We start from the raw sequence: 25,928 nt of genomic DNA on the forward strand, positions 1-25,928 counted from the left end.
ATTTGCAGAGCAGAATATATGTACCCCGGTAAGGAAACGCTCTGAAGCAACCAAGCTTCCTGCCAATGCACAGGGTCAGTATTCAAATGGACTTCCGTGAGCTACACATGCTACGGAACAGAAAACTTGTTCAACATTTGTTCTTGTGTTTTTGAAAAACTGTGCTAGTATATTAACCAGGCCAAAATCTGTCCACTTTGGTTGCGCTTAACGCGTCTTAATTTAAAACGCATGTAGTGAGTCTGAGGACACGTATAGAAACATGCTTGGGCGTGAAATAAATATGCCTCTCCTTGCGCCTCAATACATGCATACTAGCTTGCAATCATTTATGACTGGGGTTACCACTCTTGATGCTTTCTAGATTAATGGCTTACTTGGATTCCGCAGGTGCATCATATATATCAGGCACCTGCAAGGCTTGCTTTCAGGGCACTGCAAGCATGACGCCGCTACAGGACGCCGCCGTCGTGATACACGACTGTGGTAGCCACCCGGAAAAGGTGCAGTTATCATCTGCAGCAGACTAGTCAGCCTGAGAACTTGCAACATTGGAAGCTGTTTCATTCAGTGCCACACATCATCATCATCATCATCATCAGCCCTACTACACCCACTGCAGGGCAAAGGCCTCTCCCATGTCTCTCCAATTAACCCTATCCTTTGCCAGCTGCATCCACCCCTTGCCTGCAAACTTCTTAATCTCATCTGCCCATCTAACCTTCTGCCGCCCCCTGCTACGCTTACTTTCTCTTGGAACCCACTCCGTTACCCTTAAAGACCAGCGGTTATCTTGCCTTCGCATTACATGCCCTGCCCAAGCCCATTTCTTTCTCTTGATTTTGACTAGGATGTCATTAACCCGTGTTTGTTCCCTCACCCACTCTGCCCGCTTCCGATCTCTTAACGTTACACCTATCATTTTTCTTTCCATGGCTCGCTGCGTTGTCCTTAACTTAAGCTGAACTCTTTTCGTTAGCCTCCACGTTTCTGCCCCGTAGGTGAGTACTGGTAAGATTATGCTGTTGTACACTTTCCTCTTGAGGGAAATTGGTAAACTGCCACTCATGATCTGCGAGAATTTGCCATATGCGCTCCACCCCATTCTTATCCTTCTAGTTATCTCCCTCTCATGATCCGGAACAGCTGTCACTACCTGCCCTAAGTAGACGTATTCCAGCACCATTTCTAGGCTCTCGCTGCCAATTGTGAACTGTTGTTCCCTTGCTAGGCTGTTGAACATTACCTTGGTTTTCTGCATGTTAATTTTTAGACCCATCGATCTGCTCTGCCTGTCTAACTCATTGATCATGATTTGCAGTTCACCTCCTGAGTGACTCAGCAAGGCAATGTCATCAGCAAATCTCAGATTATTTAGGGATTCTTCATTTATTCTTATTCCCAACTCTTCCCAATTCAGGCCTCGAAATACCTCCTGCAAACATGCGGTGAACAGCATTGGCAAGATCGTGTCTCCTTGCCTGACGCCCTTCCTTATTGGAATTTTATTGCTGACTTTATGGAGGACTATAGTAGCTGTGCAGTTGCTATATATATCTTCCAGTATTTTGACATAAGGCTCTTCTACCCCCTGATTACGCAATGCCTGTATGACTGCTGAGGTTTCCACTGAGTCGAATGCTTTCTCGTAATCAATGAAAGCTATATATAGAGGTTGGTTATATTCTGCGCATTTCTCTATCACCTGATTTCTCTATCACCTAAGCCTGCCTGATCATTTGGTTGATTAAAGTCTAACGTTGCCCTGACTCTATTAGCGATTACCTTAGTAAATACTTTGTAGGCAACGGATAGTAAGCTGATCGGCCTGTAATTTTCCAAGTCCTTGGCGTCTCCCTTCTTATGAATTAAGATAATGTTTGCATTCTTCCAAGCTTCTGGTACAGTCGAGGTCATAAGGCATTGCGTATACAGGGTGGCTAGTTTTTCTAGCACGATGTCCCCTCCATCTTTCAACAGATCTGCTGTTACCTGATCCTCCCCAGCTGCTTTTCCCCTTTTCATTGCTTCTAAGGCTTTCTTTACTTCATCTTTCGTTACTGGCGGGATGACGCATTGCTGTGCACTGCTGTCTTTCTCATTAGCGCTCTGATTACATTGGCTACTGTACAGGTCTGTGTAGAACTCTTCGACTACGTTAACTATCTTATCCATATTGCTAATGACATTGCCCTGCTTGTCTCTTAATGCATACATCTGGTTTTTACCTATGCCTAGTTTCCTCTTCACTGTTTTTAGGCTACCTCCGTTCTTTATAGCATGCTCGATTCTCTCCATATTAAACTTCCTTATGTCGGCTACCTTGCGCTTATTTATTAACTTTGATAGCTCCGTTAGTTCTGTTCTATCGGTAGTGTTAGATGCCTTCATGTTTTGGCGCTTCTTAATCAGATCTTTCGTCACCTAAGATAGCTTCCTGGTATCTTTTCGAACTGTCCTACCGCCTACTTCTACTGCACACTCCGTAATTATTGATGATTGAGACAGGCGACCTGCACTACGAGACACGGGGAACGGTACACACACTGCCGGACTGGGGTTGTCTTATCAGATACCCCCAACGTGCGGTAGTGTGTACATAGGCCAGACTGGAAGATGCTTTAATGTCAGGGCCAGGGAGAACTTCCTCAACGTAGATAGAGGGTCTGGAGGTAATCTCGCTGACCACTGCAACCAGCTTCGCCACAAGTGTAAATCTATTTAGAGGATACAAGGTTCCTAGCAACATCAAAAAACAAAACAGACAGGGAGGTCATTGAGGCCTACTTTATTGCTATGGCTGGGGACAGTTGTGTAAGCATGCCCTCAATTTCACTGCACGAGAAAGAAATGCGCTTCCTTGACCATGCTAAGGATTCCTGAGATTGCATGTTCGCCTGCCACTTCCCGTCTGCTCATGAAGTTTTCTTATGTTAGCCGGTGCGCATACTTCTCCTCAGGCTTTTGGTGCGGCTCATAAGCTGTAATCGTCCAAATTGTGTTTTACATGTGGACTGTTTTTTTTACCTCTTACCTTGTTTGCGTTGACAAGTTATTGCTCCATTTTAAGTTGTTTTCGTTTGTTTTTAGCTTTTTGTGGCACCCGTATGGTTGTATGACGTTTTATCTGATTTTAGATTTCTGACTCTGCTTTTGTTTTGCTTGCTTGGGTCCTTTTAGGCTCGCTCGTTGTTGCTGTTGAAGTGTTCTTGACACCGCCCTTTGGCCACGATGTTGTTTGGCACGTGTGTTTTCCTTGGTTTTTTGCTGGTTAAAGTGCTTTTTGATATGTTCACTTCATAAATTTTTACGCCCTTTTTCATTTTATGGGGTTTTTTCCTTCTGGTTCATACTGGTGTCGGCCGCCCTTTGATGACTGTGGATTAGGTTGTTAATCTTTGGCCCCCTGACTATCACGTGGTTTTTGGCATGTATTGTGCTGGGTTTTCGTCGAAAATAAAGAGTTGTCACTCAGCGCCCGTCCTGTCGTCAGTGTTTTTTCTTCTCGTGTCCCCATCTGTTTCCGTGCTGTTCATTTCGAATCATGTCCCACCAACTCGCTCAATCGGCAATTTTGATTCTTAATCTCATCCGCCCACCTAACCTTCTTCCGCCCCCTGCTACGCTTGCGTCCTCTTGGAATCCACTCCGTTACCCTTAAGGACCAGCGGTTATCTTGCTTTCGCATTGCATGCCCTGCCCAAGCCCATTTCTTCCACTTGATTTCGACTACGATGTCATTAACTCATGTTTGTTCCCTCACTCACACTGCCCGCTTCCGGTCTCTTAACTTTACACCTATCATTTTTCAAGATTCAAAAACTGCGCCCCCTTGATGCTTCCATGACAGTTTATTTATTTATTTTATTTATACAAGTACCTGCAGCACCACAAGGGCATTATTGTATGGGGGGACAATTGGAGGAAAATGAACATGTGACAGAAACCTAAAACAGCTAAGCACGGGTGGTAAAAGCAAGAAAGTAACAAAATATGTAACATCGATAAGTCATATCGACAGCAAATGGTCTTCAGGGCACCGGGTTTCAAATATCACAACACAGAAATGGAAAAGGTACACTGTCGCGTGAAGCGCAATGCCAGCCAAAAGATATGAAGTAAGCAGGGTGATATTAATCTACGGCAGACTGTGTAACAATAAAGACAGAAACTCTGGACATGTTTTAAATTCACCAATGTTCTTGGGAAGCCTATTCCAGTGTGCGGAAGCATGCGGAAATAATGAATTACGATAGACATCAGTACAACAGCACATTTTAAGAACTTTCAGCTCGTGATCACATCGTTTAGAGATGAAGTGGGGGGGAAATGTACAAGTTCTTATTTATGCCTGTGAGAGCAGAGTAAATTCGGGAAAAAAGTTCTAATTTTGCAGTCAATCGGCATTGTGCTAGTGTTTTCAAACCAAGGTTCTCTTTAACTAATGTAATACTACTACGGAAGTTATAATTACCAGAAACAAATCTTGCAGCGCGGTTTTGCACGCGTTCAAGCTTTTCTATACGATTAGGGCTTTGAGGGTCTCATACCGCGCAAGTGTGTTCGAGTGCCGGATGAACATTTGTTTTGTAAAGCAGTTCTTTTACTTTCTGGGGGGCTTTATAAAAATTACGTCTGACGAGGTTTAGCATACGAGATGACTTTAAGGTTAAGTATTCAATATGTCTGTTCCATGTTAAATTTTCTGAAACATAGACCCTGAGATATTTGTAATGTTGGACCTTTTCAAGAAGTAGTCCATCCAATTTATAGACTGATCTCACAGGAAAGCGTTTACGGGTGAATGACACAAGTTGACATTTAGCACTGTTCAAAGACATGCCCCACTTAGTGCATCAAGCATGAATTTTGTGCAGATCATTCTGCAAACTGCTAACATCACAATCATTTTCTACATTCCTGTATATGGCACAACCATCAGCATATAACCTCATAAAGCATGTGTTTTCATGTTCTGAATGTTACGAAATACTAAGGAATACCTCCTTGCTTGCGGAGGGGCACTGGCACTGCTGGCAAAGCACAACGTGCAAAGAGTGGCAGCTACCTTCTGAATTCGCAGGACAGGAATCCAAACACAGTGGCGTTCTTGCTCCGAGATTTTTGTTTCTTTTATCTGCTTGTTTCTTGCCTAGTTCAGACACTACGAAACGCTCGTTCTTCTACACTGGCAGTTTTCGTGCACGCCGCAGCTCTTGCCTTGGTGTTCGAAAATGGCCGTCGGCAGGTTTGCAACGATTTGTCGAGTGCATCATGGCATGATGCGATGACGTATGCTGCATGATGATATACTTGGCTTTGCTTATTGATTTTATGCAAGGCTTAGCATTGCTGTGCATGCACTTTTGCTGTGTGTTGATTATACTAAGGATGTGCAAATAGTAATTTTCTTCGAATAATTTTGAACCGAATACTTTGAATGCTTCTGGCACATAAAAAAGGTTCAACAGCAGAATAAGCAATTTCAAAATCATGCAATTTTCAAACCTGCAAGGCACTACATAAAAAAAAAGAGGAAATGCATCGAAGCTTTGTCAGATGCAATGAAGATGTGTCAATTTTCAGCACAAATGGCCATCAGAAATTGGGGAGCCAACCTACATTTAAGGTAGAAAGCTGGGCTAGTTGGTGTTTAGATTGAGAGGACATATTAATAGCGTTAAAACAACAGGGACGACAGGATAGAAGAAGACAATGCAAGCGCTTGTGTTGTCTTCTTCTATCCTGTCGTCCCTGTTGTTTTAGCACTACTACTATGTCCTCCAACCTACATGCAGTGCCGATGTATTTGTGGGGTGCCAGGCTTATATGTGGGGCCTTCAAGTGCTGCTATTAACTGCGATTGCATCTTTGTGCAGCTGTTGCTTTTAAGCAGTGACAGCTGCTAGGCATACCACATACCCAGTGCCACTCCACATCAGGCGTCAGAAAGGGGCACCCATTCCCATATGTCTCGTTCTAAATCCCCTTCCTGCTTGCACTGGTGTGCTTGTTTAGCGAATTCCATGCAGAGATTTAAGAGCAGCTGTGGCAGCTGCAGTCAATTCAGACTTGTTCTGCAGAACTTGCAAGAAAGCCGCGCTTCCACCAGGTGGAGAGATTAAGCACAGCGTGATTCGCTTCCTTGAGGAGCCACTGCTCATGCATAGATCGCTCTGAGGATGACACAAGGTGTTTGCACGCCTGTCCCGATAAGACCAGTCAGCACATGCACACTGGCGGCACATGGAAGCGGATTACACTGCGATAAATCTTTCTATTTATCTTTGTACTAATGCATGCCGCCACACCGGTTACGGTATGTGCACACCGTGGGTAGCACAGCTGCAGACACCATCCAGGTACAGATCTGGGCGCCACGCTTCCACCTGCTTGCGTGTGTTGCCGCAAGCATGCGCAGACAGGCTCTGACATATGCGTGGGAGCACAGGCTCAGGACGCAAAGTCGGGGCTTTGGTTGTGCACACATTGAGGTGCCACCCTTGAGGAGGTACGATGAACCGAAACCACACTTCAGCAAACATTCGGATCGAATCGAATATCAAATACTTTACTTTTTGACCGAATATTCGAAATTATTGAATACCTAGAAGGACAAGTTCACTGATGTGACAGGCTGCACTTGCTGTATTTACACGATTGTAAGTCGACCTATTCTTTCAGTTTTGAAAATCCGAAGTTGGGGGGTCGATTTACAATTGAAACAAAAGCATGACACCATCAAGAAAGGTAAGGCAAATGAAATATCAAGGATGCCATGGCGTGGTTGCAATTTTATCTTTGCTCTGTGACTCTGCTCAGTAGAGTTCGGCTTTACTGCGCTCTTGTTCAGAAGAATTTTCGATTTAGTTTGTCTTAACTGCGCACTTGGTGCTCATGGGAGTGCAGACAGTTGATGGAAGGACCGCTGTTCCAATTGCAGAGGTGGGCCATTTGGAATGACAGCGCTTCCGGGGAGGGTCGGTACCTGGCTGAAGAGCCAACCCTGTTTTACCAGTTTTTACCGGTGTGCTTCGTTAGTTGGCATTAGTGCTTTGTGTCAAGTAAAAATTTGTTGCTCGTTCACAGCTACGTTCAAGATGGCTGTCATTCTCTGTGCTGAAGAAACAAACTGCACATCAGGCTGCAAGTCTGACTTCTTGGAATGGGTAATACAGGTGTGGTGGCTGCTGCGAGGCAAAATTTTCAGCGGTTATATGCAATGCCGTGGTGTGGTTGTTTGCGAAGTGTGGAATTTCACAGGACGACGACGTTGGAACAATGTGCTGTCGGACCACAGCAGCAATGGCGATGGCAACATTAGAGGCTGGTTTACATGCAAGCACATGAGCGAATTGAGAGATTGAGCGGCGCATTGTGGGGAAAGATCTACAACTTGTTGGAACCTCGTCGCTCTTGCCGTTTGAGCTACTGCGGCAGTAGGAACTACAAACATTTTCGCTTGCATGTGAAACTGGCATGAGGACGATGGTGTAAGTGTGGTCGAGTAGTCCAGTGAATAATGCACTTTTGTCGTGGAATGTGCCAATGGGCACGCCCATTTTTTTTTTTTTTTGCACATGCAATATGGAGGGGGTTGACTACAGTCGTGCAAATTCGGTATAATGAGCACTGTTTGAAAATGCTGCAAGTTGAGGTGAATGGGAAATTGCGTAATTTCTGAACATTTAAAAGGATCAAACTGTAGAAGTTGGGGTGTGAAGTGAATAGCAAATGCTCTCAGAATTTTTAAATGTTCACACAACCCTACTTGCAAGGCATTTGAATGGCGGCATTTTGTGCTCCATGCAACACGAGCGAGGGTCCCTCCATATTCGCAACGCATGAAGACCGAGCTGTGCCTCACAGCCGGCGAATGTTTGTTGAGGAATTTCGCCAACTCTATGGTGGCTCTTCTAGTCTTTCAGGTTTGGGCCTGCGATTGGCTACGTGGCCTCGTGCACACTCGAGGTCCTCAAGGGCGTTACAGACAAGACTATCATAGGGACGGAGGCCCCGGGTGAGTCCTTGTCTCCCTTCCAAACTTGTTTGTGGAGCATCGTTGCAGTAGAAATACATTACTGAAAGGATGCAGGAAAATAACCTGCATTTTCTAGGAAATCTACCGAATGTAATACAAGTACAGGGGCACTTTGTGAACAACTCCTGGTTTCTTATCCTTCAAAGAAACAGCTACATGCTCTGCATCACGCAGTCACACCCCCTCTTTGTGTGACACACATTTCTGCCACTTCCAGTTCCTTGTGTGCCAGCAAACCAAAGCGGCAAATCTGCAGCTCTGTTTGCCAGGCCTGCTACAGCTTCAGTGCTGTAGCAAACCGTGGCCTCGTGGTAGGGCGCCCGCCTCCGCTTCGAGAGGTGATGGGCTTGACCCCCGCTGCTAACCGGTTACCCACCGGTTTCCTCAAAATGGGCACCAGCTATGCCCCGGCCTGATGTTCAGCTTGCTAGGGTTGCATGGCTTGGCAAAGGAGCCTGCGCCTTCAAACCCCGTCTCTGTGGGCTTGAAAGAGCCTCATAGACCACATGTGGGCTTCTACTGCATAAGGCGGATTTAGGGCTGGCTTACGGCGGAACAAATCACTGGCGCGTCAACACAACGGTTTGGTCCAAGACTCCACCAAAGCCGAGCACCAGGCCGGGGAAATCTTGTACCCATTAGAAAACCGGTGGGTACCCGATGGCAAGGAATAGAACCCAGCACCTCCTGAATGCGAGGGGGATGCTCAAACCTTTAGGCCACCACTTCAGTAAGAAGTTTTCAGTCTGCCAAAAGAGTTTCCCTCAAGCCATACACGGAATAGGCCAGGGCGAGACCACTTGCCAGGAGCGAGTCCCATAAATTAGAGCGCAGCTCAATAACTGGTGGACCCCCACACCAGAGACTGCTCTTGTACCAATTTAGATTTGGTCATCCTCAAGCTCAAAAGCCCTCCCAGCGAGCGTGGTGGACCGATCAACTACTGCCACCTCGTTGGTCGTGTGTGGGTCCAAACCACGAGCTTCAGACAGGCAGGGTCGCTGCTCTCCATGGTGCGCTTCCATGCTACACACCCCGGCCAGACGCCGAGGCGCCCTTGACTTCTGGCAATCTCTTCGTGCCACACTCTTAACAAGAACCTGATTCTACCAAGTTTTCTTAAGCGTCTTGGATTTGACGCCAGGCCTGGTGTACTAAGTCAGGACCTACCGCCTACGTACCGGAAGCGCGAGTGTGGGCTTCATCCCACACCCCTTTGGTCTCACAGCAGTACTACTCACAGACTTTCAAAGGACGCAAGTGCCAGTTCTGCTTTCGCTTCGCCCTCGTTCTCTTAGCCTACTGAGACGCCCGCAGGCCTCAACGTTTCCCGGAGATGGCCCAGGTTTCCCGGAGGGGAATGAGGACAGACCCCAGCAGTGCTCCCGAGTGGCCCCGAGGGCTCGGGTTACACAGGGATGCCCCTACCCCTAATGACTTTAGTCAGCGGGGATTCCCCTGCAGCGATTCTGCTTGAGACTTAGGCGCAGCCGCAGCAGCCTATATTTAGGCTGCCGTGGCGCATGAACTCTCTCGCTTCGGGTCTTGGGAAAGGGTTGCCACCAGCCCTTCCCAGGTTCATCATTAGTGTCACCTCCTAATTCACTGGATTACAGGAGCCCGCAACTACTTCCAGCGGTACACCTAGGGCCTTCATCGCGATGAAATGAACGGCAGCGCAACAAGGACACTAACAAGAAAGGGACAGCACATGCGCACACTACCAACTGTCTTTTACACGGAAAGGTGGCATATTTAAACATTCAGCTCAGGCATGGTACTCGTCGCATTATCGCTCCGAACCCAGCACGTGGAATAAAAAGCAGCAACATCAGGATAACAGACAAAAAAATTTTAACCCCTGCAGATAAACTAGCAGATTCTGATAAAATTAATTAGAAACGAAAAGGAGGGGCCACCTCTTAGCAAAAGCAGTGTCAAACCAGCGTAGCAACAGCAGAGTCATACATAAGAAGCAAAAGCAGTCAGAAACAAAAAAGAAATAAAAAGTAGAAAAAAAAACAATAACAAATAACAACCACAGCAAAAGCAGTCAAACAATATGAAGCTAAAGTAGTCAGAAATCGAAAATCAACAAGAAAGAAAAAAGAAGAAAAATGAAACCAATAACAAAAATTAACCCAAGTAAACAAACAACAGACGGTCGCTAGAAATGCAGGCCTGAAAAGTCGCACAGTACATGATGTCACAAAAAACTATCAAGAAAGGAAACTTCATTTCTACGGAGGGATACCGAAGAGTCGCTAACACAATTGCTTCCCTTCTTTTTGATCATAAAAGCCTCAAGAATTTCACATGCCACCTGATCGCGACTCCTGCCCAGAGTCCTTATTCCATTAAGCTTTGGCTCACACTTGCAATATTTACAATGGGAAGGCAAATCGACCCGCCTCCATTTTCTAACGGATTTCTCATGCTCCCGGTGCCCTGCCGTTAATGCAGCGACCTGTCTGGCCTATATAGACCATTCCACACATCAGTGGGGTTTCGTACACCACTCCGACAGCACAGGATACGAAGTGCTTGTTGTGCCTCTTTTTGCACAGGGCTTTCTTCTTCAAGCCGATCCGTGAGCTCATTTCATCATGCACCAACTCGCCCCTCAGGCTGTTATTCTGGGGTCTTCATTGCGAGTGCCAGCTCACAACGGTTTGGTACATGATCCTTTTCCCAAGCATTTCACCCCAGAAAAGCCAAGCACCAGACCTGGGAAATCTTGTACCCATTAGAAAACCGATGGGTGCCCGGCGGCACTGGGGATCGAACCCAGCACCTCCCGAATGCGAGGCGAATGCTCTACCACAAGGTTTCTTAAAAACAGAGCTTATGGTTTCTAATGCCTTAGCTTTGTACAAGTCCTTAGAAATCACATTGGAAGTCCTTGGATGCGTTGGCAAGGCAGGCCCTGATTCGGAAAGTGCAAGGTGTATTTCGGACGGAGTCGATGTCTTTGGTCGCTACCAGCTGTGCGACAGAAGTCTCCTAGTGGGCCGTACCGTAAGGTACTTGAAAGACAATTCCCTTGCACTGCTGACCTCTGACAAAGAGGGGGGCTGTGCTGTGATTCCCAAGGACTTGTACAAAGCTAAGGCGTTTGAAACCATCGGCTCTGTTTTTGACGAGCACGAAACATCAGCTCCTAGGAAGGCAAAGTCAGCTGGTATGAGGCTCTGCAAAGAACTTGAACTTGACTGCCTCCTTCGAGGCATAAAAATTTGCAAGAAGTCTAACTTGGACGAATTTTTCACTGTAAAAACTCATGAACCAGACTGGCCCTCGAGGGTAAAAATTTGTGAGGGAGGCACTTGGCAAAAGATTCTTGGCATCTTCTTGCAAGCGAAACTATAACTGCTAACAATCGACGACCCATTTCAGGTGAAATCTTCTGACGATATAGCTAGGTTTTTAAATGGCAGTTCTAGCAGTGACTTTGCCGCGTGCTTAGTTGATGTAAAAGATTTATACTATTCCATGCCGCATGAAAAAGTAATGTCTGTTGAAGAATGCATAGACACGCGCGGTTTGGACGCATTTCAAAACGCCTTCGGAATGTCTTCTCAGGGGTTCTTGGAACATTTAGCAGTGCACCTGAGACCTTTTGTCTCTGAAGTCTCTGAGGTCTTACGTCAGTGACTTACGTCCTCTGGGAGGAAGAAGTGCATCTTCAGAAACACTGTGTGTGTATGCATTGCTCCTTTACTCCTTAATGTAACCCTCGCTGGTGCAAGCATTAAAAAAGTATTTGGGTATGTTGATGACTACCTTGTTCTTTGTGGCAGCCAAGGCCCGAATACTCTAGAAACAGTAATGGAAGAGGTGGATCGCTTTGCACAAGCTTTGCAGCCACTTATAGTCATGCACGAGCTTCCTGCTCAAGGGTCTCTTAAGATTTTTGGATCTACGAGCTCACCAGATTTGGAGTTCAGCAGATTTGAGTTCACCAGAGGGCATGCTTGCTGGGCCTATGAGCCCAGAGGGGAGAAAGCGCCGATGCCATTCCAATCGGCTCACTCAAAGCGGACCAAGAAGGGTATTGTGAACTTGTGCTTGACGAATGGCTTAAGGAAATCCTGTGTTCATAAAATGGAAGTGAGCTCTCTTCGCCAGACAGAACGGCTTGTTAGCTCGGGTTACCCCTCGTACCTGTTGGTATTTGTTGCTAAGCAGATGAAAAAGCACCTGATGCAGGCTAGGCCCGAGCAGCAAGATGACACAAGGAAAAGGAAAGAAAAGGGGCCGGTGGTAGCAAAGTTCACGTTTCTCATCGCCTGAAAAGAATGTGTCGAAAAACTTGCGTGAATGCCGGGATGACTGCCCCTAATGAAATAAAAAGCCTTTATAAACGAGTAGATTCCATTCCAAACCGACCAAAAAAAAAAACGAATGCATAATAACGTACCAAACCCCTTTTGTGGTGCAGTGTACCGAAGGCCTCGTTTATTCATTGCCGGTGACATGTGGGAAAGAATACATAGGGCCAGACAGACTGGCAGGTGCACGAACGAGAGACTACTAGAGCCAAAACGAATTTCTAGCAAGCTTGCAGAAACTTAGAATTCATTGCAGAGACCGCTCCTCGAGAACTTGTGCACCTCAGTTCGGCAAATGTAAAGCACTGGCTAATCACAAAGAGCAGTTAGTCCGTGAAATAATCGAGGCCGCTTCGATAGCGAGTCTGCACAACCAGCACACCGTCTGTTCCATTAACGAAGAAAGAATTGGATACGTTAAAAATGTGATTACAAATGTTCATGATTTCAAATCTTCGGTTGTCATTGTGGACTGCTTGAAAGATATGGTTGTGACACATGTCTCTTGAGGATGTGAAGATGTTATAAGAAGCCATGTTTCTTCGAAATAAACTGAGTTCTAAGTCGGCGCTTATCCCTTGTCCTGTTGTTCTGCGCTGTTCCGTCACAAGTGAGTAACCAGCATGCCCAAGCTGCTGTCCTGGTAATAAAAGAATGTATAGCAGCTGCCAAATGCACCAACAAAAAGAGCAGACACTACACCGAAAAGTGGCTTTGGCTTTAGTTCCAGATAGTTTTTCGTCACTCACGTCGAACTGTCTCCCTGCTGCATAGTTCCTGTTGTGCAGTGTGTATTCAACGGCATGCAACTTCGATTTTGCATCGTAGCCTTTTCACTTTGCAAGCGGCGTCTTATTGAGTAAGAACGCACAATGCGCGCAAAGCCTTACGGATGTGAAGCTGAAATCGAAACTGGACTGGATGCACGGCAGTGTGCAATTCGTTCTGCTGCCACATTCAGTGTGGTTTTCGCGAGATTATGGGATTCTAGCCATATTTAAAGAATTTAAGAAATTCAAAAATAAACTTAACAACCAATTTAAGACCGCCAAGATAAACTATCACATCAAGCGGGTTTTGAAAATTCAAAATGACCAGGGCAAAGTCTGGAAAGAAATAAATAGCCTTAGCAATAAAAACTCGGTATGGGATTGAATGAAATAATAACCTCCAGCAGTAAACTGACTGGTTCCAGCTCAGCAAAAGCTATGAATCAGTTTTTCATGAACGTAAGCATCCCAATAATTGATAAACCCGTCTGCTCAAACCTCATTTCACCGTTGCCAAATTCTGTAGTGTTCGCACCGACCACTCCCAATGAAGCATTAATAAAAAAACATTAAGAATAGCATATCACGACCACATAGCAGCTGTGCCGTTAAAATATGTTTCTGTATCTATACCTGAGGTGCTGGCTTACATTATAAATCTTAAGTTTCAAACTGGAGTGTTCCGTGGTGACTTAAAAATTGCACGAGTGTGTCCAATCTATAAAGGTGGTGACAAGAGTGAAATCTCCAATTATAGGCTTATTTCAGTATTGCCAGTATTATCCAAGGTCTGAGGGTGCAGTTAACTGCAGATTACAAAGTTTTTGTGATAAACATAACGTTATGGCTTCTTCATAGTACAGGTTTTAAAGAACAGGTCCACCGAACAAATACTGCTCACACTTAAACACAAAATCATGGAGAATATTGAGGAGCAAATGTACCCCTTAGGTTTGTTTTTGGATTTTTGAAAGATATTTGATTGTTTACAGCATATTATTCTCCTTAAATTACGAGGGTACAGCATATTGAAATGGGACGGCGGTCCCGCCCAACGAAAACCACGCCTGGTCGGAGAGAGCTCCAGGAACACCGCTCGGTGGCCCCGAATCTTTATCTTCGTCTCTGCATGCGCTCGCTCCTCCACACGCTCCCCGTGCCTCCTCTTTTTCCACCCAGGGCACCTGGTCGGCTTACGCCGTGCTCTGGGCATTTATTCCCGTAACAATATGTGTAATGCCCCCGAGATCTGCTCACCAGCTACTTAGAAAACCGCTTACGGTATGTTTGCATAAATGAATATTGTTTCGATAAGGTAGCAGTTACCAAGGTGTTCCCCAAGGTTTCATATTAGGAACTTCATTATTCTTATACTCCGTTTCATACATCAGGTGCAACGCTGCCAAAGCTAGCACTCTTTTTTACGCAACCTGCTTCCGCGACACAAAATATTGCGTTGCTTGTGGTGAGCGAAAAATAACAAATGGTTTGTCGGCACGCTTCATGGATAATGCATTTGTCATGAGCGTGACAAAAAACGCTCTTATTGCGACGGAATCGATCGAAGCTTGTGATTTTGTAGTTTGCGTTTGTCGTCTTTTTCCATGTCACGTTTTCGCTGTCCCCGCAACTCTGGCCACCATGTTTACTCTTTCCGAATGAAAACATCTTCGACGGAAGTCCGTCTGGTTCTTGAGATAGTTGAGAGAAAACCAATATATTGGTTGGCGTAAGTTTTCTCTCGACTTACGCTTTCCGGTTCCTTTTCACTTTTGAGAAAATAGTGTCCAGCTTAGCAGCCCTTGCCATCTCTCCTGTACGCATTTTCTCGAAGGTTTGTACGTCCAAGCTGTCAAGGCACGCCAAGGAAGTAATTGCAAATGTGTACTTCCGTACTAGGATCTGTTTTCCGGAGAAGTCTGTTCGGGAAGTACTAGTGCTGCGAGCGAGGACACCGGAGTATCTCCCCGTACCGTTGCAAAAATCAAGGCGGAGCGTCTGTGTGGGTCTTTGGCGTCTCCTAAGAAAGAGACCTCGCGACGTAAAGACTTCAAACTCGCAAACGGTCAAGAATGACAGCTTCACAGTCCGTGCCATCTGTCTGGAAGTGCACTGTATGTACGTGAAGAGGGAAGTCCGAACACTGGACAGTGTGCTAAAGGCTGTCAATGAGGACGACGACCTGCCGAACTTCAAGAAAGGGACATTGTAGAGGTTGGTGAAAGACATCGGATTTACATTTGAAAAATAGAACACGGAACCTTGCGCTGATCGAGCAAAGTGACATCATAGCCTGGCGTCGCAGGTACCCGCGGGCAATCAAGGAATTTCGAGGACAGGGCAGGTACGACTCGTTTCTTGCTTATTTTCTTACACAGCACGTTTAGAGTGGTTTCATATAGAGCTTGATGTTAGCGTTGCAACCTCGTAGTCGTAACAGTGAGTGTTGTGTAATAAGGAACGTCTTGCAAAGCACTGCGTCGCGAACAACCAGCGGTACAGTCTGGGTACAGACCAGAGGCAGTGGTCAGTCTAGAGCACGCACGAGGGACAGAGCGTTTGGCGCTTGTCGTCGTCTTCTTCATTAAGCGCCAGCCTCTGAAGATTCCAAAGCCGAAGGCCAGTCTTACAATTTCCCCCGGGCAAAAAGGCGCCATCCTGGCGGCCTAGGGCGATGTGACGACAGCGGGGTCGTAGTATGGTTTGAGGTGGGTCGTGTGGACAATGGCGCGGCCTCGCCGACGATGATCGGGGGATGGCGTAAGGGTTCGCTGAGGTAATTGATGGGGGATGTCTGCTGAAGAACACGGTAGGGTCCCTGGTACTTGCTAAGAAGTTTGGAGGAAAGGCCGGGACCTGAGGAGGGTACCCAGAGCCAGACCAAAGAGTCAAGAAGGTAAGCGGGAGGAAGTGCAGGGGGATCACGGGTGCTTTTGTGCTACTGCTGGGTGTGAGAAGTGAAGGACCAGGCAAGCTGTCGGCATAAGTTGCGGCTTGAGAAAGAGTTGTAAATTCGGAAGCATCAGGGCGGTAAGGTAGAATGTTGTCCATTGTGCAAGAAGGCTCACGGCCGTACAGGAGAAAGTACGGAGAGAATCTGGTGGTGGCTTGAGCAGTGGAGTTATAAGCATATGTGACAGAAGGGAGAGCGCGGTCCCAGTCACAATGGTCGGAATCAACATACATGGCCAGCATGTCGCCGAGGGTGCGGTTAAAAGGCTCAACCATGCCATTTGTCTGGGGATGGCAGGCGGAGCTGGTGCGGTGAACGATGTTGCATTCCTGAAGTAGAGCTTCTACTACTTCAGAGGGAAAGGCCGGACCTCTTATCACTGAGCAGCTCTTTGTGCGCACCATGGGGAAGGATGATGCGATGGAGAATGAGGAATGCAATGTCGTGGGCTGTAGCGGATGGCAAAGGCGACGTTTCAGCCTAGCGTGTAAAGTGGTCGATGACAACAATGATCCAGTGGTTCCCGGTTGATATGCTGGGAAAAGGGCCGTAGAGGTCGATGCCAACACGCTCGAAGGGCTGCGCTGGGCAAGGCAGCGGCTGCATAGGAGCGGCAGGTCGGCGAGGTGGATGTTTTCGGTGCTGGAATGCGGTGCAGGACTGTATGAACTGGCAGACATAACGGGCCATCCCACACCAGTAGTGCCGCTGTCGAAGACGGGTGAAGGTCTTCAAGAATCCGGCATGGGCACACTGGGGATCATCATGGTAGGAAGAGCAAATGAAGAAGCGCAGATATGTCGGAATGACGAGAAGCCACTTGCGACCATCTGGGAAGTAGTTGCGCCGGTAAAGAAGCTCGTCTCTGATGGCGAAATGGTGGGACTGACAACGGAGAGCACGGGAAGGAGGTTGACACGATTGGCCAGATAAGAGATCGAAGAGGCAAGTGATCCATGGGTCTTTGCGTTGCTCGGAAGCCATATCAGTGGTCTCAAACATCAAAGAAGGCAGGGCAGATATACAAGGCACTGCCTCAGATGGCACAGGGAAGCGTGAAAGGGCGTCAGCATCGGCATGTTTGCAGCTGGAGCGATAGATAACGCGAATGTCGTACTCTTGGAGTCGCAGAGCCCAGCGCACCAGTGGACCAGAGGGATCTTTCAAAGAAGACAACCAGCAGAGGGCGTGGTGATCAATGACAACGTCAAAAGGACGCCTGTACAGGTAGGGGCGAAATTTGACGATCATCGCCTAATAGGATGGCTAAACAGTCCTTCTCAGTGACAGATTAGTTGGCTTCAGCTTTTGTGAGTGTCTGGCTAGCGTAAGCGACAATGTATTCGTCAAAGCCTTGCTTGCGCTGAGCGAGTACTGAACCGAAGCCGACGCCGCTAGCATCGATGTGGAGTTCCGTCGGAGAACGAGGGTCGAAGTGACGCAGAATTGGCGGAGTGGTCAGGAGGCGCCGGAGTGTCGTAAACGCTTCGTCACAGGCTGGCGACTAAGCCGAAAGGTCGTGGGCGGAAAGGAGCTTGGTCAGGAGATCGATGATAGTGGCAAAATTGGAGGCCGATGAAGCTGCGGAGGTCTTTTACAGAAGTGGGCTTCGGAAATTCGGCCACAGCTCGCAACTTGGCCGGGTCCAGGAGAACGCCATCCTTCTACACGACATGTCGAGAATGGTGAGCTGCCGAGATCCGAAGCGGCACTTTTACAAATTGAGTTGGAGGCCAGTGTTGGCCAGGCAGTGAAGAACAGTTGAGACTTAATGTCCAGGGAAAAGATCACAACGTTGTCTAGGTAACAAAGGCATGTGTGCCATTTGAGCCCTCATAGTATGTTGTCCTTCATGCACTCGAATGTGGCGGGTGCATTGCGGAGGTGGAAGGGCATGACATTAAATTCATAGAGCCCGTCGAGTGTGACGAATGCAGTTTTCGGGCAATCAGCCTCTGCCATTGGCACCTGCCAGTAAACGGAGCGCAAGTCCAGTGAAGAAAAGAACTCGGTGCCCTGCAAGCAGTTGAGGGCGTCGTCGATACGGGGGGAGAGGGTAAATGTCCTTGCGTGTAATCTTGTTCAGACAGCGGTAGTCGGTGCAGAACCGGATGGAACCGTCTTTTTTCTTGACCAGGACCACTGGCGATGCCCACGGGCTGTGCGATGGCTGTATCATGTGTCGCTTGAGCATGTCGGTCACCTGCTCGTCAATGAAGCGGCGCTCAGTGGCTGACACGCGGTACGGACGTTGCCGCAAAGGGGCATGTGTGCCAGTGTCAATACAGTGAGTAACGGTGGTGGTGTAGCCCAAGGAAGGTTGCTGGTAGTCAAACGAAGCTTGAAAACGGTGCAGAACGGCGACAAGCTGTTCTTGTTGGGTAGACGTCAGGGCGGCGTCGACGGAACGGTGAAAAATATCGACAGAAGACTGATTGATGATGGGAACAGGCGTAATGGCGCTGACCTGAAGGCCGGCCGTGCTATTGACGAGGGCGTATGCTAAGGCGGGATCGAGAAAGGCAACACTACCAAGCGATTGGCCACGGAGTAAAGTGGTAGGGCAGGAGAACTGGTTGGCCACATAAATAGCGCTGGAGCCACGAACAATTGTCAGCACGGCATGAGACAGCAAAACAGACTTCTGGCCAGCGCATCGTAAAGAGGGGATATAAGTGACAGTTGCATCTGAGAGAGCAGCACAAGAAAGAGGCACCAGCACTGAAGAGAAAGGCGGAACATCTGCGTCCTCTGAGACGACCACAGTAGCGGCAGCAGCATCGGTTACGTCCAAGGGGGCGTCACTGTAGGGTGACAAGTCAAGCGGAGCATGGGCGCTGTCAGTAACGGTGTGATGTGAGGAGAGGAAGTGCCAACCAAGAATAACGTCATGAGAGGAGTGGGCGAGGACGATGAACTCGATTGTGTAGGGAACGTTCTTGATAAGCAGGCGGGCAGTGCAGGCGGCTAACGGTCGAATGTCCAGAGCGCTGGCGGTGTGGAGAAAAACAGCAAGAAGGAGCGTCGTCACTTTCTTGAGTCTGCGATACAGGGTGTGACTGAGAATGGAAACGGCTGCGCGAGTGTCAACAAGTGCTTCGACGGCGACTCCTTCAACGAACACGATAATAATATTGGCAGGCACAGAAACAGGTCTTGAGTGAGTCGCTGGTGACGCAGTTCTTGCCTCCGGAACTGCGGCTGTTAGTTTTCCGCGTGGATGGCGGTTTGGCGGCGGAGCATCGGAGAACGTGAACGGCGGGCAGGAGACAGCGAGCGGTGGGAGCGGGGATGGTAACTGGGAGAAGAAGAATCTGGAAGCGGCTCATGTGATGCAGGCGAGGACGACGGTGGAAGGTCGTACGTTGGCTCACGCCTATAATCGTAGGGACGGTGGTCACGACTGCGACACAAACAACTTCTTCTATATAACTGGTGAAGTTTTCACCGGTTTGCTGGGCCGTACTTCGCAAGTGTTGCTTGGCGCGAAGCTTACGCACTGCGGGATGGCCAAAGACTTCTGTCAGAGTTGTTTTGAGAGCTGCCCAGTTTGAGATGTCAGCCTCGTGGTTTCGAAACCAGAGATTGGCTACGTCGCTCAAATAAAAAATAATGTTGGTAAGCTTGACGCTATCATCCCACTTACTGTATTCGCTTGCGCGTTCATAGGAGGCCAACCAATCCTCCACATCCGTGTCATGTGTGCCGCTGAAGACGGCCGGGTCATGCTGCTATGCGGCGCCGGAACAGAAGACGGCCGACGGAAGCGGTGAAGCAGTTTGGGTGATGGTCTCAGGCATTGCAGAGACGGTAGGCAATGCACGGGTGCGAAGCACCAAGGCAAGGGGATTGTTGGCACCTCCGCCACTTGTAATAAGGAACGTCTTACAAAGCACTGCATCACGAACAACCAGTGGTACAGTCGAGGTACAGGCCAGAGGCAGCGGTCAGTCCAGAGCACGCACGAGGGACGGAGCGTTCGGCGCTTCTCGTCGTCTTCTTCGTTAAGTGTCAGCCTCTGAAGATTCCAAGCTGAAGGCCAGTCTTAGAGTTGCTTCTGAATAACACATTTCAAAGAAATCGTCTTAGCCACGTTGCTGTTGCCGACCTTTTGCGTGGAGGTGACGTTTCACGGCCAGTTTTGCGCTACGTTTGGGTGGGGCATGCGTCTCATCACGCTAAATCCCAATTGGTGCGGCAAGCAAAAATAACATAACTGCCAAAAATATCGTAGCACTGCAATGGGTAGTGGCATCTCGTTGTCACCGTAGGAACGACTGAACACCCACTGTACGCTGCCCGTTGTTCTGGTGGTGCGAGTTACTGGCGCTACTGCTGCGAACGTTGGCAATTTTTCTTCGCAGTCACTGCAAGTGAAGAGATTCCAAATGTTACCGAATAAGTCAAGAACCCCATGCAAACATACAGTGAATATAAACTGGCTACCAAATACCGCCTGAGCGCGAAATATAAGCCCGAACAAGGGAGCATTAACGCCGAGATAATTCTTTTTCTCGATTGTGTTTGAGAGGCTGTTTGTGAGAGCGGTCAGCAGTTTGTTGCAGTGCGTTGCCTACTTACATGGTGCAGTGTTTTTGTTTACTTACAAGCATTAACTTGTGCGCTCGGTTGTTTCGCATTGACAGGTGCATCATCTACATAGATGAAACCTGGGTCAACGCGGGGCACACAAAAGAATACGTCTGGCAGGACAAGACTGTGAAGTCATCTCGGGAATAAACGGTGTCTCAGGATGCTTTCTTTCCTGGAAGGTGTAACAATGGGATTGGCTGTGCCTTCGTGCAAAGGGGCCCGTTTGATCCTTGTACATGCCGGGAGCAGTGCAACAGGATTCGTGCAAGACGCTGCTGACTTCTTCAGAGCAAAAAAGGGAAAACACGCTGACTACCACTCTGAGATGGGTGGCAACTACTTTGAGAAATGGTTCACCGATAAGCTCTTGCCAAACATTCCGGCTAATAGCATTGTCATCATGGACAATGCTCCATATCATAGCATAACTCTTGAAAAAGCACGTACCGAATATATGTGCAAAGCTGATATTCAGCTTTGGCTCACAATGAAAGGTGTTCCGTGGTCACAGGACAAGGGGGGGCCAGAACTGCTGGAGCTTTCTCAAAATGTAAACACACCCAGCTTTGTGTACCGCATCGACAGCCTAGCGGCTACCCATGGCCACGAAGTGCTTCGTTTACCACCGTACCACTGCGAGTTCAATCCCATTGAACTTGTTTGGAGCCAGGTGAAGGGAGACATCGCAAGTCGCAACAATTGTTTCACTTTGGCTGAAGTGGAAAAGCTCCGGCCGGAAGCAATGGAGTCTGTAAGCCAGGAAAGCTGGCAAAACTGCTGTGTTCATGTGGAGCAAGTTGAGGCTGAAGCATGACAACGCGATATGATTGTTGACGCTGATATTGAACCGGTTATCTTCAGCATATGTGACTCGTGCAGCTCCTCTTCTGATGAGTTGAGCACTCATTTCAGTGATGAAGATTTAAGTGGCATCGAGGAACTTGTTTGACTTCGAATGAATGGAAGATTCATTGCAGAAAAATACAGTGGAGCTTAATCAAGCGTCATCTCAATTATTCGAAAAGTATCTGAAAAATTTGAGAGCAAATTCGAGTCGCTTCAAATAATTTTGAACATGTACTGTTTGATTCCTTCGACTAATTGAACTGGAATTTATTCAATTTGCTCTCCAAAAATTTCAAACATTCACACACCTGTAGGAATGAACCTCATTTTGTGTGTGAGGGTTGGGAATGGTATGTATGGGTGTCTGATCTTCATGTCCTGAAAAGGGAGTCCTGGTTTGATCTTGCATTACTGTCAATCTCTGGTCGTTTTGACATGTTATGCAATGCTGCAGTGCCAGTGTCATTTATTGTTTGCTCTTTCGACATATTTCTTCATAGCATTGTACAACTTTTTCTGCGTTCTTACTTGACGCTTCCACAGCTCAGAACTCTCTTTGCCTGGCTGCATGAAAATCCTATCTGAGCAGCTTCTGCTCTTCTAGGAGAGCAGAGAAATCGAGACAAGATGACTTGCCTCTGTATTGCCTTCATATACATTTGTGCACGACAAGAAATCGGTAACTCTTGAGGCAGTACTATTTTCTGTCACTGTGTGAATCAAGACTATGTTCTAAATTTAACACTTAACACGGGAAAACAGGCCACATCGAGGTGGTGTGTGTAAAAATAATTTGACCCATCAGTTTAAATATACTGCTCTTTTGCCGCATATCATAGCCCAGTTATAGAACTCTCTTTTCAATGACAAAGGAAAACTCGTTTTGCTTAAGAACGAAAAATATCTTAACAAAACCAAAAGAATTGCAGCTATTCACAACGATGTTACATATATACGGTCAGAAAATAGGCGTTTAAGAAGTCCAGAATATGTTTTCTGCGCTCATGTATGAAAACCAGCTTTCTAAATTAACAGACATCTTCCTTCTGAACTTTACAATCAGTAAAAAATAATTACTCTTGCCAAGTCCTTTGGCCAAAGTTGGTCCCAGACTCTTTTGGTGAAGACTGGATCTGCCGCTAACCGGTTGCACAGAACAATTCATAACATGCCAGGTACCTTAATAGAGGCCCACAAAGGAGTGGGTTCCTCGGCAACGGCGAAATCGAAAGTTGCTGACGGCCACTTGTTAATCGGGCCGCGGCGGAGCACTCACCACTGTGCTAATTAATTAAACACGATGAATGAACGTCACCTTTTCACACAAATTTCTTGCTTGCATCTAAAAAGTATAGTTACAATGCTGCAGAATCAGGAAGAAAACCGCCACTGCTGACCAAAAGCCCGGTGCGAGCTCATTAACAACGAATTTCGGACAGCTCACATTAACGCGGTATGCATCAAATGAACAGATGCATGCAGTTCATTTCAGAACACGGCATAATTTTCAAGCGATTCTGAACAAAACAAGATTTCTTATTCAAGTCACGCAAAATGCAACTTGAGGTTTAAAAAGGTGCGAAAAAAAAAGTTTCACCATGCGGGATTTGAACCCACGCACTCCCAGTTGCCTGTCGACTCTCCGTAATGACTCGTTAGAGCACACGACCACAGAACAGCGCGGAGTGATACACCTCTCTTTATTTTTATTTGTGGACTACTTCCGTAGCCTTCACGGCGTTGCACTTGATGCTTGAAGCAGGGTATAGTGTACATTATTGACTTATCCCAAATTTTAGATTCTCCCAACCATGTAATGTACACCTATGACACGAACCTTTTTTTTTTAATATATCCTCACTGCCTGCCCTAGAAACTATGACTAATATTTGCCTAACTAAATTACATGTATGGTTACAATCAAACAGCCTCACCTTAAATCTGAGGAAAACGTGCTGCATTATATTTAGGCCGATCAATACCATTTATAGGGCCCTCAACTCAATTTTCGCGCGGCTTCCCATTCCCATTTCACTTTCCCCAATGACGACATGCGGTGGGACCAATCAAAACAGCCTATCTGAGCACATCACGGAAATTTGCACACCATGGTTGCCTAATCGCTGTAACTCGTTCTTGCCAAGGCTGGTAGTGCCGTTTTCATGGTTAGTTACAACGACCACGTGAATGCCGAGCTGACCCAGCGACGCTTCATCGTCACGTCGACAGCGCAGATGGAAACACTGACCAGTGACGTTTCCTGACTTACGGATCCGAATGTGATCCGAACTGGGTCCGAACTCGAGTGCGAGATACTGCAACGGATTGTCGATCTGCGCAAGGTACTAGATACATTTAGCATAGCGTGTACCGCTACTGCTTACTACCGCCTCGCATTCGGGAGGTGCTGGGTTCGATCCCCAGTGCCGCCGGGTACCCACCGGTTTTCTACTGGGTATAAGGTTTCCCCCGGCCTGGGGCTCGACTATTTTGGGGTGAGATGCATGGGAAAAGGGTCTTGACCACAGCTGCTTTGACGGATCGGAGATAAGTTCCGCCGTCAGGCAACCCTAAATCCGCCTTGTGCGGTAGAAGTGCGGACTAGTGGAACATAGTGCATCCGCTACCCTGAGCCGCATCAACAGTGGCCCTGCGCAGATGGCCCTGAGGAGTGCACACCTGCCACTGCACAGGCGTAGTTGGGTGCCCGCGGAAGGGGATCATGTTAGCAGATCACGCTGTGCTAAAACAGCAATAACGATATTCTTTTTTGTTTTACTCATCAATTTTCTTTTTAAACATAGTTGTTAGGAAGGGCAAAATATGACACATGGTGGCACATCATTTTTCACCGAATACAAGCTGCACTGACAAAAATTTCTGACTTGTATACTGGAAAACACCATATAGATCTGCTCCAAAAGCTGACTTTGGCCTATCACTTCACTGCATTCTCAAGTTGTAGGCAGGGCGCACCTGCTCATTGCCTAGGCAGTTTTTGTAGTGGTGGAAGAGGAGTACTGCATGCTGCCTTGAAGGGCATCGCATGCAACTTGAGAATATTTCTAGGCAGGAGCAGTTTCTTCGTTTAATCTGGAAACCAGCGTTTTGCTCGGCATGCGCACTGGCTTGACTTGCAATCCCTCTATTTTGGGGCATTGTTTTATCATAAGCTGTAACTGTGTAAAATCACGTGAGGTTTTTCGCTCATCCTGACAGCCTCCTCATCTACTGTAACTGTGAAAGCGTGTCCATCTCTTGGCCAACTTTCATCCCCAAAATGCTGCACTGCACTGCCACTGTAATTACTGTATATGAGAAGCGGTGTAATCACGTATGGGGCCACAGTTGCTCTCCAGTACTTCCTGCAGTATATCTCATGAATAGCTAGGTGATGTGTTTTTCTCGATGGCAGTTCATGCAATGTTTTGCAGTATTCTTCAGGTGACATTAAAATTTTGATGTACTACTAAGGAATAATTGCGATGCCATAGCAAGGGCAGTTAGACAAACAAAAGCATTCTGTGCATTGCAGTTGTGCAGCAGTAGCCTGTTTTGATCAGTGAGAATGCCAGAAGTAGCATCATACCACTGTGAAATGCTGTTGCAAACAGTGGATGCTTCTCCGTTGTGTTAAGGCGGTTTTGAGAGCGTGACACACCAAGCTGGATTGCTGCGCCACTTGTGTCCGGAAAGGGACCTACGGTTACAGGCCTATACTCCGTTTCATACATCAGGTGCAATGCTGTCAAAGCTAGCGCTCTTGTTTGAGCTGCCTGCATCTGCAACCAAAATGTAGTGCATTCTTTGTGGTGAGTGAAACACAGTAAATGCTTTTCCTGCAGGCTTATTACATGACACATTTGTCATGAGCTTGATTAAGTGCACTCTTATTGCTGACAAGACGCTGTCGCTTTCTCGTGACTTAGACCCGACAGCCACACAACAAACGCGGAGTAACACGGCTCTCTTTATTTTTCCGTGCGGACTACTTCCGTACTTTTCATAGCGTTGCACCTGATGTATGGAACGGAGTATAGAAGATATTAAGTGAGCGCTTGTGCTTTATCCCTTTTCTAGATACGGTGCTGGGCTCAATGAGCGGGCAGGTGGCAGTGCTCGCTCGCAGCAACCTGGTGCTCTTCAACATGGCTGTCGACATCGTCTGCAATGGCCAACATGCTGACCTTGGCCTTGACCATGTCCGGGGGGCCTTTGTTGGGGCAAGTGGTACCACTTTTCCTTTTGCCTTCAGCCGGTGCCATTTTCAAGGTCCTCTGCTGAGAAAGAAAGGGAGTCGGCCATTTAATCAGGCACGTTGACTGTGGAGCACTATACACGTCCTGCACTAGTAGTTAAACCTGGGTGTGGTGGTAGCAGAACTCCATTTACTG

General features: G+C 47.3%; 1 protein-coding gene across 7 annotated transcripts in view; it reads left to right on the forward strand.

The window, feature by feature from the left end:
* Positions 1-25,928, forward strand: part of LOC144096738 (F-box DNA helicase 1-like) — a 289,125-nt gene that overhangs the window by 181,531 nt on the left and 81,666 nt on the right. For all 7 annotated transcript variants that reach the window (XR_013306837.1, XM_077629588.1, XM_077629586.1 and 4 more), the window contains 2 exons: positions 7,921-8,020; positions 25,615-25,757. Coding sequence is in view for 6 of the 7 variants with exons in the window: in XM_077629588.1 (XP_077485714.1) it covers positions 7,921-8,020; positions 25,615-25,757 (243 nt within the window). In the remaining variant the exon portion in view is untranslated. The remainder of the gene's footprint in view (positions 1-7,920; positions 8,021-25,614; positions 25,758-25,928) is intronic.

Source organism: Amblyomma americanum, chromosome 7, assembly GCF_052857255.1.
Source record: "Amblyomma americanum isolate KBUSLIRL-KWMA chromosome 7, ASM5285725v1, whole genome shotgun sequence".
NCBI classification, from domain to species: domain Eukaryota; kingdom Metazoa; phylum Arthropoda; class Arachnida; order Ixodida; family Ixodidae; genus Amblyomma; species Amblyomma americanum.